Source organism: Schistocerca nitens, chromosome 6 (assembly GCF_023898315.1).
Source record: "Schistocerca nitens isolate TAMUIC-IGC-003100 chromosome 6, iqSchNite1.1, whole genome shotgun sequence".
Lineage (NCBI taxonomy): Eukaryota > Metazoa > Arthropoda > Insecta > Orthoptera > Acrididae > Schistocerca > Schistocerca nitens.
Window position 1 is genome coordinate 421,856,790 of NC_064619.1, and position 16,606 is coordinate 421,873,395.

General features: G+C 37.9%; 1 protein-coding gene across 1 annotated transcript in view; it reads left to right on the forward strand.

Moving 5' to 3' along the window:
- The window catches only part of LOC126262284 (rho guanine nucleotide exchange factor 18), a 628,397-nt gene that overhangs the window by 523,569 nt on the left and 88,222 nt on the right, over window positions 1-16,606 (forward strand). Inside the window, exon 23 of the mRNA XM_049958802.1 lies at window positions 11,738-11,919. Within this exon, the coding sequence (XP_049814759.1) occupies window positions 11,738-11,919 (182 nt within the window). The remainder of the gene's footprint in view (window positions 1-11,737; window positions 11,920-16,606) is intronic.

Below are 16,606 nucleotides of genomic sequence, written 5' to 3' on the forward strand. Positions count from 1 at the left end.
TGTTCTGGGTTTTGGGAAGTTGTGACAGTCAGCTGTTGTATATATGGGTGTAATAAAGAAGTTTTGTCAATAGATTAACTGCTGTACGTCTGGTAGTGACCCAAGACTTTTTGCAGCGAAGTTATCACCTCCAAAAATGTAAAACATGGTACGATCAGCTGTACTATGTTAAACCTGATTTGATGGCATTGCTAAGTTAGATTTGGTGAATGGAGCTGGTATGAGAAGTTATGTTAGATTTGATGTTGGAGCTGGGCTTCTGGACCTGGTTATGTTTTACTAGGTAGCAGAATCCCATAATTTCATCTACTTTGTGGTCACCAGTCCTGGTGTCAAGATTCTACAGCTCTCATTTGTGCTATTTCTCAGTATTTGTTTTTTATTTACTCCCAATACATATTCTGTACTCATTAGACTGTTCATTCAATTCAGCAGATCCTATAATTCTTCAACATTTTCACTGAGAACAGCAATATCCCACTTCTTCATCACCAAATCCTATCGATATTCTTTCACTCTGGATTTTAATTCCACTCTTGAATCTTTCCTTTATTCTGTCCCTGCTCTTTGATGTATAGATTGAAGAGTACGCGTGAGAGGCTACATCCCTGTCGTACACCCTTTCTAATCCGAGTACTTTATTCTTGGTCTTCCATTCTTATTGTGCTCTCTTGGCATATTGTATGTTACCTGTTTTACCCCACAGCTTACCCCTATTTTTTTTTCTGACTTTCGCACATCTTACACCATTTCACATTGTCAAATGCTTTTCCTAGGTCAACAAATCCTATGACTGTGTCTTGATTTTTTTTTTATTCTTGCTTGCTTATCATCTGCAATGTCAGATCTGCCTCTCTGGTGCCTTTACCTTCCTAAGCCCAAACTGATCATCATGTAATAGAACCTAAATTTTCTTTTCCATTCTTCTGTATATTATTCTTGCCAGCAACTTGCATGCATGAGCTGTTAAGCTGATTGTATCATAATTCTCGCACTTGTCAGCTTCTGCAATTATTGGAATCATGTGAATACTGTTTTTCTGAAAGTCAAATGCTTTATCATCAGACTCACATAGTCTACACACCAAAGGGAACAGCTATTTTGTTGCCACTTCCCCTTCTTTTAAATTCTGGATCCATTATCTCTTTTACATCCACTCCTCTCTTTCCTTCTATCACATCATCAGCCAAGTCTTCTCCCTCACAGAGACCTTAAATTTATTCTTCCCACCTAACATCTCTGTCCTCTGCAATTAACAGTAGAATTTTCACTGCGTCCTTGCTTTTAATTTCACCGAAGATTGTTTTGAATTTTCTATATGCTGCAGCAGTCCTCCCAGTAATCATTTCTTTTTCAGTTTCTTCACATTTTTCATACAGCCATTATGCCTCAGCTTCCCTGCACTTCCTGTTTATTTCATTTCCAAGTGACTTGCATTTCTGTAATCCTTAATTTCACTGAACCTCTTTTGTACTTCCTTCTTTCATCGGTATAATGAAGTATTTCATCTGTTACCCACAGCTTTGGTATTACCTTCCTTGTACCTATGTTTTTCTTTCCAACTTTTGTGATTGATATTTTTTAAAGATGTCCATTCCTCTTAAACTGAACTGTCTGTCAAGCTATTCCTTATCACAATATCTATAGCCTTGATGAACTTAAGGTGTATCTCTCTTCATTCCTTAGTACTTCCATATCCCACTTCTTTACACTTTCATTATTACTGACTAACCTCTTAAACTTCCGCCTACTCTTCATCACTACTAAATTGAGGTCCGCATCTGTATCTGCTCCTGGGTATGCCTTACAATTCATTATCTGATTTCGCAAGCTCTGCCTGACCATAATGCAATGTAACTGAAATTTTCCCAGATTTCTTGGCCTTTTCCAAGTACACCTCATCCTCTTGCAATTCTTGAACACAGTATTTACTATTACTAGCTGAAATTTATTGCTGAACTCAATTAGCCTTATTCCGCTCTCATCCTAGTACCAAGCCCATACTGTCCTGTAACCACCTCTTCTTCACCTCATCCTCTTGCAATTCTTGAACACAGTATTTACTATTACTAGCTGAAATTTATTGCTGAACTCAATTAGCCTTCTTCCGCTCTCATCCTAGTACCAAGCCCATACTGTCCTGTAACCACCTCTTCTTCTCCTGTTCCTATAATCGCATTTCACTCCATCATAGCTATTAGATTTTCATCTCCTCTCACATACTGTATTACCTGTTCAATATCCTCATTTATCTCTTCATCTTCTGCAGGCAATGTCTACATGTATGCCTGAACTACTGTTGTTGGTGTTGGTTTCCTGTTGATTCTTATGAGAACAACCCTATCACTGAACTGTTCACAGTAACTCACTATTGCCCTACCTTCCTAATCATAACGAATCTTATTCCCATTATACCATTTTCTGCTACTGTTGATATTACCCTACACTCATCTGACCAGAAACCCTTGTCTTCTATCAATTTCACTCCACTTACCTCCACAATACCAGATTGAGCCTTAGCATTTCACTTTTCAGATTTTTTAGCTTTGCTGACACATTCAAACTTCTGACATTCCACACCCCAGCTAGTAGAACATTATCCTTTCATTGGCTATTCAATCTATCTTCTCATTGTCACCTCTCTTTGGTAATCCCCTCCTGGAGATCTGAATGCGGGACTATTCTGGAATCTTTTGCCAATGGAGAGATCATCATGACAGTTTTTCAATTACATGCCACATGTCCTGTGGGTGTACATTACGTGTCTTTAATGCAGTGGTTTCATTGCCTTCTGCATTCTCATACCATTGATCGTTGTTGATTCTTCTGCCTTTAAGAACTGTTTCCCACCCCAAGGGCAAGAGAGTGTCCTGAACTTCTGTCTGCTCCTCCACCCTCTTTGATTAAGGCTGTTGGGGGAGAAGTAGTATGAAGCAATGAAAGATGAAATCTTCTTATTGGCCCTACATATACCTGAGATATATTGGAGCTACCTCCAGATCACCTGGTTGTCGGTTGGAAGTGGGTCTACAAAATTAAATGTAGGCAGGTGGTAGCATAACGAGGTATAAAGCTAGTTTACATGCGAAAGAATATTCCCAGAAACCTAGATTTGACTACAGAAAAATTTTTGCACCTGTTGTTAGGTACGAATTAATTCATATTCATTTGGCTTTAGCCAGAGTGCACGATATGGACATGCAGCAACTGGACGTAAAAGCTTCCTTTCTTAATGTTGATTTACGAAAAAAATATTTTAAAAAATATTCTCATGAAACAGCCTGAATACTTCAACAACGATAATGAAAATTTAGTCTGCAGATTAAGGAAAACCCTTTATGGAGTGAAGCACTTTTCTCATTGTTTGAATCAAAAATTTATTGTTTATCAAGTTTTTATCATTTCAGACCTAATTATTTAGATCACTGTGTGTTTCATGCTCAAGTTGAAGGCCAAGAAATGTTGTTAGTTATTTTTGATGATGATGGACTGATTCTGAGTAAATCAACTCTCACTGTAAATAAAACACTTGCAGAATTCAGAATTCATTTTGAAACTGCAGTTGAGAGTCCCAGTTACTTTGTATAATTGGAAATTAGGTGAGACCATGAAAGTAAAAAACTCTTCCTCATCTGGGAGGGCTACATTAGTCATCTCCTAGAAAAATTCAATGTGAACAACCACAAAGCATTACATGCTATCTGCTGACTGCAGTGTACATTTGCCTTTGAGACAGTCCTCTGCTTAACGAAGACAAGAAATTCATGGGAATTGCATTTTGTGAGACTGTAAATTGCTTGCAATACCTTCAGGATAAAAGAGGTAAAGGTATTAAATAGAGCGATAAAACAACTGTGTGTACTCAGATTCTGATTTTGCTGTAGATATTAATACTTGAACCAACTCAACTCTTTATGGAAAACCATAGTGTGTTACAATTCAGGAAAAACAATGAACATTACTAATGGATAAATGGAAAGACATAAAGCTCCATTAAATTTGCAAGAAAATAATTGATGGATCCATTCGTGCTTCCTATGTTAGATCAGAAGATCAGTTGGAAGCCATGTTCACAAAAGCACTTTCAAAACAAAATTTCCACATTAATTGCAAATCATTATCAACTAGGTCCCTAAAATCAGCAAAAAGGAGTGGGATGTTGCACAGTGTAGCTTACTGTGGTGATTATCTTTTAATGTCCTTGTGCACATATATAATGTTTCAAGGCATTTGGTATATTACTGTTTTTTTATCTTTGGTGCTTTAGGCCAACATATGGTCTCCTATTCCACTGTGTACCTTTTCCCCTACCACCACTGTTAATTGCAAGTATTCTGCATATTGTATTTAAGTACGCTTTTATTAAAAAAAAAATTAAATTCACGCATCTTAAGCTGTTATAATGTGATTACAAAGGGTCCAATAATGCTAGAAGAATGCTGGATCAGCCTTAACCAATATTTATCTACTCTGTACTGGCTTATGATTGCATTCAATTAATGAATTCATGATTACACAAATGATATCACATAGCTCTTAAATTAGTGGACATGAACTGTTTTATAAGTGATGAAAACTCTGTTTTGACAATCCAGAATTTGGCAGTGTGTGTTTCTCCCTCAACATGAAGTTATTATACAATATAAGTGAATTCAATCTTAAACGACTTTTCAATCACCTGCTTGCACTAAACTTTGGTCACTATTGCTTCCTTGGTAAAAACTTATCAAACTTGCTAAATTGCTCAAGAGAATAAATTTTCCGCTCAAAGACAGTAACGTACATTGCTATTGCACAAAGTTGGAGAAGACATATTTTCCTGACAAGCTGGAAAGGACCTAGTGTGCAGTCAGTGATGGGTACTGAATCAACAACAGTATGTGGTTCTTTTCGGAAATTTATTATTTTCAAACAGTCAATCAAACAAAAGTGGCCCATTGAGCATGTTCGCTTCTGGGATGGGAGGTGCACCGGTGGATTAATGATAAGGCCTGGTGTGCCAGCCAGCACTTCCCCACTACCCACTAGGTACAGGGTGTTTCAAAAATGACCGGTATATTTGAAACGGCAATAAAACCTAAACGAGCAGCGATAGAAATACACCGTTTGTTGCAATATGCTTGGGACAACAGTACATTTTCAGGCGGACAAACTTTCGAAATTACAGTAGTTACAATTTTCAACAACAGATGGCGCTGCAAGTGATGTGAAAGATATAGAAGACAACGCAGTCTGTGGGTGCGCCATTCTGTACGTCGTCTTTCTGCTGTAAGCGTGTGCTGTTCACAACGTGCACGTGTGCTGTAGACAACATGGTTTATTCCTTAGAACAGAGGATTTTTCTGGTGTTGGAATTCCACCGCCTAGAACACAGTGTTGTTGCAACAAGACGAAGTTTTCAACGGAGGTTTAATGTAACCAAAGGACCGAAAAGCGATACAATAAAGGATCTGTTTGAAAAATTTCAACGGACTGGGAACGTGACGGATGAACATGCTGGAAAGGTAGGGCGACCACGTACGGCAACCACAGAGGGCAACGCGCAGCTAGTGCAGCAGGTGATCCAACAGCGGCCTCGGGTTTCCGTTCGCCGTGTTGCAGCTGCGGTCCAAATGACGCCAACGTCCACGTATCGTCTCATGCGCCAGAGTTTACACCTCTATCCATACAAAATTCAAACGTGGCAACCCCTCAGCGCCGCTACCATTGCTGCACGAGAGACATTCGCTAACGATATAGTGCACAGGATTGATGACGGTGATATGCATGTGGGCAGCATTTGGTTTACTGATGAAGCTTATTTTTACCTGGATGGCTTCGTCAATAAACAGAACTGGCGCATATGGGGAACCGAAAAGCCCCATGTTGCAGTCCCATCGTCCCTGCATCCTCAAAAAGTACTGGTCTGGGCCGCCATGTCTTCCAAAGGAATCATTGGCCCATTTTTCAGATCCGAAACGATTACTGCATCACGCTATCTGGACATTCTTCGTGAATTTGTGGCGGTACAAACTGCCTTAGACGACACTGCGAACACCTCGTGGTTAATGCAAGATGGTGCCCGGCCACATCGCACGGCCGACGTCTTTAATTTCCTGAATGAATATTTCTATGATCGTGTGATTGCTTTGGGCTATCCGAAACATACAGGAGGCGGCGTGGATTGGCCTCCCTATTCGCCAGACATGAACCCCTGTGACTTCTTTCTGTGGGGACACTTGAAAGACAAGGTGTACCGCCAGAATCCAGAAACAATTGAACAGCTGAAGCAGTACATCTCATCTGCATGTGAAGCCATTCCGCCAGACACGTTGTCAAAGGTTTCGGGTAATTTCATTCAGAGACTACGCCATATTATTGCTACGCATGGTGGATATGTGGAAAATATCGTACTATAGAGTTTCCCAGACCGCAGCGCCATCTGTTGTTGAAAATTGTAACTACTGTAATTTCGAAAGTTTGTCTGCCTGAAAATGTACTGTTGTCCCAAGCATATTGCAACAAACGGTGTATTTCTATAGCTGCTCGTTTAGTTTTTATTGCCGTTTCAAATATACCGGTCATTTTTGAAACACCCTGTAAATACAGGGCTGATATAAAAGTCTCACATCAGGTACACAATTCACAAACATGTTTTACGTGGTATCTTTTTCCATACATCGGCATGAACATATTCTTTTGGAGCAAAGGCATGGGTCTGCAGATTTGATCTAAATCCCTTCTTACGCAGTGTACCAAACTGACGTGTTCCACTAAAGAATTTGCATAAGGTATTTAAAGTTCCTGTCTAGATAGAAGATGCTTCTGCTGTCTGTAGTGAAGGTATTGATCAGTCATGTTAAATGTACTGATAAACAGTGCACGGGAACCTCATACACTGCAAGATACGTTGTATGTACTTAGTTTGAAAAATAATTTCTCTTCAGAGGGAAATCAGTCAGTAATGATTAAAAAGTCACATTTAACAACAATAAGATTTAGTTATTTAGTGAGAGGCCAGTGACAGTTCACATAAAGGCTGAAAGTCAGTGTTACAAACAGTTTTGTAGAGAAAACACTGAACAAGAAGCAAGTCGTGCATCATCTGACTTAGCTCAGTTATGGCAAAAGAGGTTCGGACGTGTAAAATTTATGGAGCCCAAAACCCGTTGGACAGACTGCATGAGGTTTATTTTTTTTAATTAAAGGGCACTTAAACACAAGATGCAGAACACTTGCAGTTAACAATGGTGACAGGACAAAAGATGTGCAATGGAATAACATCTGGTGAAGGACTTAGTCCGATAGCTAATAGTATCTAGCTGTCTTTTTTTCTATTTGCCTATGTTCCACTTAACACCACCTCTGTCTGGTGTGTAGCATTTTTCCCATTTCATATTGTTCTTAATCCATCCCAAGTTTTCCATTGTCTGATTTTGCACTAAAGCATTATATTAATGTGCACAAATATTCAGAGATAATCAATATCAGAAGCTACACCATGCAGCAGAAATAACATTTATGTCTATTTTTGATCATGGAACAGTAATTAATATTATCAGATGCATTCTCATTATTGTGTACATGAATATAACAAAAAAAGGTAAATCTGTTCACAAACACAAAATACCACTTCAAAAAGATTTTCTGTGAGCAACACAAATATTTTTAGAATTTGTAGTGGTATAATGGGAATAGGGAAACCCATCATGCATGCAACATAATTTATTCCATAATAAATTGCCTTTTTGAAATGAAGTTAAAAGTGGTGTACCAGTCGTCTTTTCTTGAATATAATTATTTATTTCACAATGTATTTGCTATGACAAATAAAAAGTTATATTTAGTAAGCTTCTGGTTACTGTTCCATTTCATTATGTCAGTGTAAGAAATCGCCAACTATTTGTATCACGAATAAAACAGTACCTTTTTCCTGAATCAGTTTGGCAACTACATCTTGTAATGTCATTTCAGTTTCTGTGGCTGAAATTTGGGAAATTCTGGTTGCTAGTATTGTTTGTCTGTATAGTGGTATTGTCATAGCAGTGTGCTCATATATGCAGCATGGTATTTTGTCACTAGTGGTTATCCAAAACCTTAGTCAGTTTTTAATTAGAAACCATTTTTCTCATTTTGATGTGGTCTTCCATCCAAAAACTGGTTTGATGCAGTTCTCCACACTAGTCTATCCTGTGCAAGCCTCTTCATCTCTAAGTAACTGTTGTAATTTATATCCATTTGAACTGTATTCATCTCTTGGTCTTCCTCTACAATTTTTGCTCCCACATATCCCTCCAGTATTAAAATGATCAGTCCTTAATGTCTCGGAACATGCCCTAGCAACTGACCCCTTCTTTCTGTCAAGTTGTGCCACAAATTACTTTTCTCCCTAACTCTATTCAGTTCTTCCTCATTAGTTACGTGAGCTACCTATCTAATCCTCAACATTCTTCTGCAGCACCAGTTTCAAAACCCATTCTCTTCTCATTGATCTTCCAGGTTTCCTCAGCATGATTGAGGATTAGACTGTTCTGGATGTTCTGTTGAGTTTGAAACAATTACTTGGCAAAGCACCCAGAAGCAAACTGTTACACTCTTCTTGTCTGAACTGCTTATCTTCCACATTTCAGTTCCCTACAAGGTTACACTCCAGACAAATACCTTCAGGAAAGACTTCAAAACATTTAAATATACTTTACATGTTACCAAATTTCTTTTATTCAGAAATATTTTATTTGCCACTGCCAGTCCGAATTTTATGCCCTCTCTACTTCAGCTGTCATCAGTTGTTTTTATTCCCAAATAACATATCTCTTTTAATACTTTTAGTGTCTCATTTACTTCCGTAATCTAATTATCTTGGCACCACCAAACTTAACGTTCCATTATCTTTGATTTATGTTTGTTGATGTTCATCTTGTAATTTCTACTGAAAACACTTTACATTTCCTTCAACTTCTGTTCCAAGACCTTTGCTGTCTCTGACAGAATCACAGTGTCATCCCTGAACTTTAATTCGTTCTCCAAATTTTCCTTTGGTTTCCTTTACTGTTTGCACAATGTACAGATTGTATAATATGGGGGATAGGCTACAACCTCCAGTCTCTACCATTTTCAACCCTGGTTCTCTTTCATGTCCTTAGACTCGTACAACTGAAGTCTGGTTTCTGTGCATGCTGTATACAACCTTTCACTCCCCGTATTTTATCTCTGTTACCTTCAGAAGTTCAAAGAGTGTCAGAATTATCAAAAGCTTTCTCTCTGTCTACAAATGCTGTAAACATAGGTTTGCTCTCTTTTAACCAGTCTTTTGAGAAAAGTCATAGGGCCAGTGTTGCCTCATGTGTTCTTATGTTTCTCTGGAAATCAAACCAATCTTCCCTTACGTCAGCTTCTACCATTTTTGCCATTCTTCTGTAATGAATTCTTGTCAGCATTTTGCAGCCATGATGAATTAAACTGGTAGTTCAGTAATATTCACACCTGTCGGCATCTGCCGTCCTTGTATTTGAGGTTATTATTGTCTTATGGAAGTCCATCTGAGCTCTTGACTTTCATACACTTCTTTCTCATTTTTCCAAAGGTCTCTTTAGTTTTCCTGTGGAAGATGCTGCAACATACCAAACAAGAAAGCGCTGGTAGATAGACACAATAAAAAACACACAAACACACACACAAATTTCAAGCTTTCGCAACATAAGGTTGCTTCATCAGGAAAGAAGGAAGGAGAGGGAAAGACGAAAGGATGTGGGTTTTAAGGGAGAGGGTAAGGAGTCATTCCAATCCTGGGAGCAGTAAGACTTACCTTAGGGGGGAAAACTTATCTTATATTTTTCCCACGTGGAATGTTTCCCTCTCCTCCAGTTATACATGCTTCTATAGCCTTCCATTTGTCCTCTGTCCATTCCTCCTTAGCCATTTCGCCCTTTCTGCCGATCTCAGTTTTATATGTTTGTATTTCCTTTTGCTCCTTCATTTGCCACATTTTTATATTTTCTCCTTTTCATCATTTAAATTCATAATCTCCTGTGATATCCAAGGATTAGTACTAGGCCTTGTCTTTTTACCTATTTGGTCCTTTCCTTTCCCCTTTTTTGGTCAATCAGTGGCTAATTGCATAGTAACCCCTTTGAAGCTCCCAGTAACCTCAGGCTCTTTCAACTTATCCAGGCCCCATCAACTTAAATTCCTATATTTTTTCAATTTCTTAAGTTTTATTCTACAGTTCATAGCCAGTGAATTATGACTATAATCCTGAAAATGTCACACAGTTTAAAATCTGGTTCCAAAATGTGTGTCTTACCATTATGAAACCAATTTGAAACCTTCCTCTGTCTCCAGGTCTCTTTGAAGGATACAACCTTCTTGCTGGATACTTAAACCAAGTGTTAATGATGATTAAAGTATCCCCTGTGCAAAATTCTATTAGGTTGCTTCATTTCTCATTCCTTTGTCCCAGTCTATATTCCCCTACTATTGTTTGTTTTCTTTCTTTTCCTACTATCAAATTCCAGTCCTCCATCACAATTAAATTTCCCTCTCTCTAAATTGCCTGAATAATTTATTTTATCTCATCATAGATTCTTTCAGTCTCTTCATCTGCAGAGCTACCTGTAGTTGGCATAAGAATTTGTACTACTGTGGTGGGCATTGGCCTTTCTGGTTGATGATTCTTACTTCTTAAAAAGTCTAATAAAGATAGTGTCAAACATTTGAAGTTCATCATTGTTTGTACTGCCATAATCTGTGATTCTTGACCAGCTGCAGCTCTCCCACAAATACTTTATCTATTTCAAAATTGCAGAAAGTATTTTGCTTTTGTTTCATGAAGAAAAATATTTAAAAATCCAAATAATTATATGCTTGTAGAAATTAATGGTATTTTGTGATTCACAGTATTTATGACACTATTGTGTTGAGCTTGTAATATTTGCAAAGTGAACTGAGTTTTGAGTGTTTGTGCTGGTAATATTCAGAGAGTCTGGAGGACTTTGCTCTGTTTGTGAGTTGTGGAACACAAGCTGTATATGCATATGAAACGGACATCCACAACACAAATGTTGATAATAGAAATTTATCAACTGTTCAAATATTCTTTCAGCTGTGCAGTGTAGTCTGAGGAGAGGTGTTTTACTGTCTGTTGCAATCGGTAGCCTCAACTTTTTTGATTCACTGAGTGCAAGTTATTTGGTTAGAGAATTTCATTTAAGCCAATCATTCTTCTTCCCTCAATAAAATGTTTGATGCTTCAGTGTACACATCAGTGTTTCATTCCATATTTCAAAATGTTATTGCTCAAAATTGTAGTCTGTTACCTAGAAAAGTAAAAGGTTGTCATCTGACATGTACTTTTAATATCTCAGGAAAATTAATTCAGGAAACTGTTGTTTCTTATAAAATTTCTGCATACCTCATACAGTTATTGTAACAGAGGTCACATGTGACATGTTTTCCACTTCACACTGGTAGTTTTACCTCTTTTATCAATTTATCTGATTCATTTTCAGAATTTTCTGTAAGGCACTGCATATTTTTTTCGGTACATAGAAAAGGGGTATATATGCTGAATGTAGAAACAACTACTATATTTGTGCAGGAATATATTTCATAATCAGTATTAGCCCTTTGTATGATATGTGTGATTCAACCTCTTGATTTTAGATAGAAATGAGTATAGTTCAGACCTAAGTGCCAGCACGCATCTGTAACGGTTTTGTCTCTTACAGTTATGATTATGACAGTATTTCTACTTTGTCAGGTATGCTTCGACAGAAGGATCTTGAACAGGCCCAAATACTGGAAGAAAAAATGGCTTTGCAACAGAAATTATTGGCAGCAGCTGGCGTTGAGAACATACTGAATCCACCAAATTACACTAGTTTGATGTCAGAAGATACTGACAGTTCAGTGATATGGCAAGAAGTAAAGTCAGCAGTACATGTAAGTATAATTATTGTATCAGTGTCCAAGAGCACTAAGATTACTTTGTTTTAATTCAGTTGTTCAGTCCGATTTTATAGTGAATTTTAAGTTTGCATCATAAAAGAAAAATTTACTTACAATAAAACATGAAATATGTAGAAGCCATATAAGTAGATGCACTTCATGTGCAAAATTGAAGAAGTGGCAATTTCTTTGGCTTGATGTAATCTGATATGTGATGCAGTTTTCACTCTCCTGTACAGGAACTATTTATAACTGGAAGCCACTGATTATATAGTACTTTGTCCCTTCAGGGGTCCTCTTTAATAAGGTTTTGCTTTTATTTCCTCATGCTCTTCTTTTCTAAGTCATAATAGGACAATATATAGTAACTAAGTTTACAATTATTTTATAGTTTCACAAAAAGATTTGCTTAAAAATGTAAAACTTCTCCTGTGTGAAGCATGACTCCGAATTTGTCTCAAGAAACATACATGGCTCTCCATCTTATTCAGCCTGCTGGCACTGCTGTTGTTGTTGATGAGCACTTTGGCTCTCCTCTTTGTGAATCAGATTTGTGTAAAATGGATGGTAAATTAATGGCATAAATTTCATGAGATTCCTGTATTTCATGTACGTAATATTTAGGGCTTAAGGTGGCTTCAAGGGAGTCTCTTTAGAAACACAACTTATCTATGCTTCCCCTATAACTGTGGCCTCAGATTTAGTTATTCAGAATATTTTATTCCGTTCAGTGACTGCTTATGAAACAGATAAAAAAATCTTCTTCTGCATGCTTTGTATTCCTTTCACGGTAGTTCTTAACTACCGTACCAGGTGTTCAACTGTTTTGAAGTCTGTCTTTTCCATTCTTGCAATAGTTAAGTGTTTGAAGCTTTAGCAACTGCTGTTTGAGGATGTTCTGGGGCATACATTTCTTGCCGACACTCATATTTAGTTATGTCAGGGCTCCCATAATTCTGATCATACTGTTCAAAGAATGTATATTCATTGAGTCCTTATAGATAACTGATTAAACACCTGTATTGTTGTAAAAAAATTGGGCGATAGTTATAGGCTGAAGGACATAAGATGAACAGCAACAAAAGTAAAATAAGGGTTATGGAAAGTAGTCAAATTAAATCAGGTGATGGTCAGGGAATTAGATGAAAAAATGAGATTCTAAAAGTAATAGATTAGTTTTGCTAATAGTGCAACAAAGTAACTGATGATGGCCAAAGTTAAGAGGATATGATATTCAGACTGGGAGTAACCAAAAAGGCATTTCTGGAAAAGAAGAATTTGTTATCATCAAATATAAATTTAAGTAGCAAGTCATCTTTTTTGAAGGTACTTGCGTGGAGTGCAGCCTGGTACACAAGCGAAATTATGTTGATCAAGGGTTCACACAAGAAAAAAAATAGCTCTTGAAGTCTAGTGCTATAAAAGGATGCTGAAGATTGTATGGATAGAGCAAGTAACCAACAAAGAGTTACTGAATCACTGAATTGAAATGGAGAAAAAAATTATATGACAACTTACAATCCTGAGGCACAAAGGAATTAAGTGTGAAGGTAAAAACAGTAGGAGGAGACCAAGGCTTTATACAATAAGCAGGTTAAAATAGATGAATGTTGCAGTAGTTTAACAGAAATTAAGAGGCTTACACAGAATAGACTCTTGGAGAGCTTTATCAAATCAGTTGTAGGACTGAAGATCAGGGGAAGGCCTTTGATTGGCAAAATTTGTGTTCACTCTGTAATGTTGCCTTTCGGTAATAGGTGGCACCTATACAATGTAATAAAAATTTAAAAACACATCTTCCAGCATCAGCCACATGTATTTAAATACATGTAGCATGGCCGTGGCTTTGATTTATGACTAGATTCGCTGACATTTTATGTGGTTTATTGAACGTGTAACAGTGAGCTTCTAGTGTGTTAATAACCACTTTGATAGCAGGATATTCAGAGAAGTACCAAGCTTGCTGGCTATGACACTCAATTTCTGAATGTGCTGAGCTATTAACTTCCTCTGATGTGTTTTCCTAGGTGGAAAAGTTGCTGTTCCCTGCCAAGAAAACTGGACTGTATTCTTGGTAGGTGTTTGTTGTCATCTGAAGTCGGGATGTTGTTTTGACATCACACTAGCATTTGAAATACCCAAAGGTAACAAACTTCTTGATATACACACCTTTGCTATTTCTCGAGGTTGAACCTCTTGTCAATCGGCCTGTTAAGTGACTTCCACAGTCTAAGCAATTTGCAATACTAATTCAAGGGTAAGACCTGATAATTCACATGCTTCATGGAGGATTTCTCTATGTGGCATGTTCTTGCGTATGATAACACAAATTGGTGAACCTGTATATGACAACTGACACTGATAGCAGTGAAATGAGTATTTGTGACATAAACCAAAAAGATTCACTAATCAGCATTTCTAGTTTTGATCTATCTTTTTGTGACTGATGAAAGCACACAGTCAAGCTGCTGCAGTGTGTGCTTGGAGGGGGGGGGGGGGGGCATGCGTGCGCACGTGTACCTTTGGTAGTACCATTCGCAATTCACATATTTCTACGTTACAGTGAATGAAGGTCTACTGCTTATACAGTAATTGAAATATATCCAGACCACACCGGGAAAAGAGTACTTCCTTACTGTACACTTTCTGTACTATAACCGAGCGAGGTGGCGGAGTGGTTAGCACATTGGACTCCCACTCAGGAGTACAACGGTTCAAATCCCCGTCCAACCATCCAGATTTAGATTTTCCATGATTTCCCTAAATCAGTCCGGGAAAATGCCTGGAGGGTTCCATTGAAAGGGCATGGCCGATTTCCTTCCCCATCCTTGACACAATCCGAGCTTGTGCTCCATCTCTAATGACATTGATCTCAATGGGACATTAAACCCAACCTTCCTTCCTTCCTTTACTGTAAATGATGTGAGGCTCTGTTTCATTTTGTACAGATTCCCAGTCCTCATAATCATCATACAGTGCTGGGAATGCAGATATAAAACCTGCAGGATGCTGTGGTGGTGAAGACAGCTTCTGATGGATGGTCAAGTGTGCTTTCTGTTGCATAATAAAGTTTCACTCCTTCTTCCTTCTTCTACTGCACTTCTAGCTTTTATTTCCCACCGTTGCAGTTGCCCAATTTGCTGCAGTTACTGTTGTAATTTTTGTTCTTACAAATACATTTGTCATTGCCAAGTCTTTAGAAATTGCTAGTCCATTTCTCTGGTTACTCATTCATACACACTGTTCAGAATACCTCGTGGCCAATTTAATGCTGACCACAGCTGTGCTTTATTGCACAAATGCAGAATACCAGTAATTTAGAAGATTGGACACATTGTCCCTCAGTGCCGTGACAAGAATCTATTCACATCGAAAACCAGTCCATGACCAAGAGTTGTCAACGGTGCAATGGCCAGTAGTCACAGTAGGGTTCATGAGCAAAGTCTAAGTAATATAGCAGTATTTTGTATGCTAGAAGCAGTCTTAGCAGATTGCATAGCTAGGCATTATGCAAGCATAGTGCCACAAGTGACTTGTAGTGCATTGGTTGCCTTCTTGTATCTGTGGTAAGAGGTGATTGGCCACACCCAAGTGATGTAACATGGCCTATGAAAACATTCACCTCATTCTCATGTAGAGGTGTGAGTGACTGCCCCCAGCTGCATGGATATCACTGACAATGCGGTATCAGTAGCACTGCCAAAACCTAAACCTTCCATATTCTCTCAGGTGAGAATATTCAGGTATCATTCGGGCGCTAAAGACTACACTGTTGAGCGCCCCTAACACCATATCCATATCCATCCTCCATCAGGTACCATGGTATTTAAGTTGTTTTTATCTTTCAGGCTGTGATTTTGTATTGTTTCTATATTCATACTATTGTAGAATTAACAAAGCAAATTTGTGAGGCATGGGGTAATCATAAAGAAAATAGAAGAAATGTATTACTGTGCAGCACATCTTAGATGAGAGTCAGCATGTCAGTCTACCATCCAGAGAACCCATTTTGAATTTCCAGTACTTCTAGGTATTGTTTCTTGTTCCATGGTTGGAGGGATAGAACAGCGTGCACTTAGCCTCCAAATGCCAATTGAGAAGCTACTTTAATTACGGGTAATAGATGCAAGGTTTGGAAAGCTGACCAAAGCTGATAGAGCATTCTGATAACCCCATGCCCCTCTGTACAACCTCCATGTGATGAAAGTGGGAGAAAATGATGTAGCTGGTCAGCATTATGATGTTACTGTGGGACTGAATACAATCTTTGTAAAGTAAAAAGTATTACTACATAGAGTGAAACAACAGCTGAAAGTGAACATTACTGTGAAAAAAAAATGTTATTGCATTGAAGCCTTTCAATTTGTCTGTGGTTTCCTAAATCCTCTCCTGGTCACTGCCAAAATGATTCAATATACACAACTGTGTCCGACTTCTTCCCAAGTTCTTCTATGGTATGAGAAAGTATTTAATCTGTAATAATCACACTATTGTAAGAACTTTAAACTTAAACTCTTTAAAAAGAAAGTCACTGAAGCAAATAAGTTTTTATAACTTAGGCTTCAGTTTTATCATGATATATAGTGTCCCAGGAGGAATTGTCAGTGTTCATGGACATAACAGGAAATATCATTCAAAGCAAAAAAAAATCTGGTAAACATGGGCTCTAAAATGCGTACAT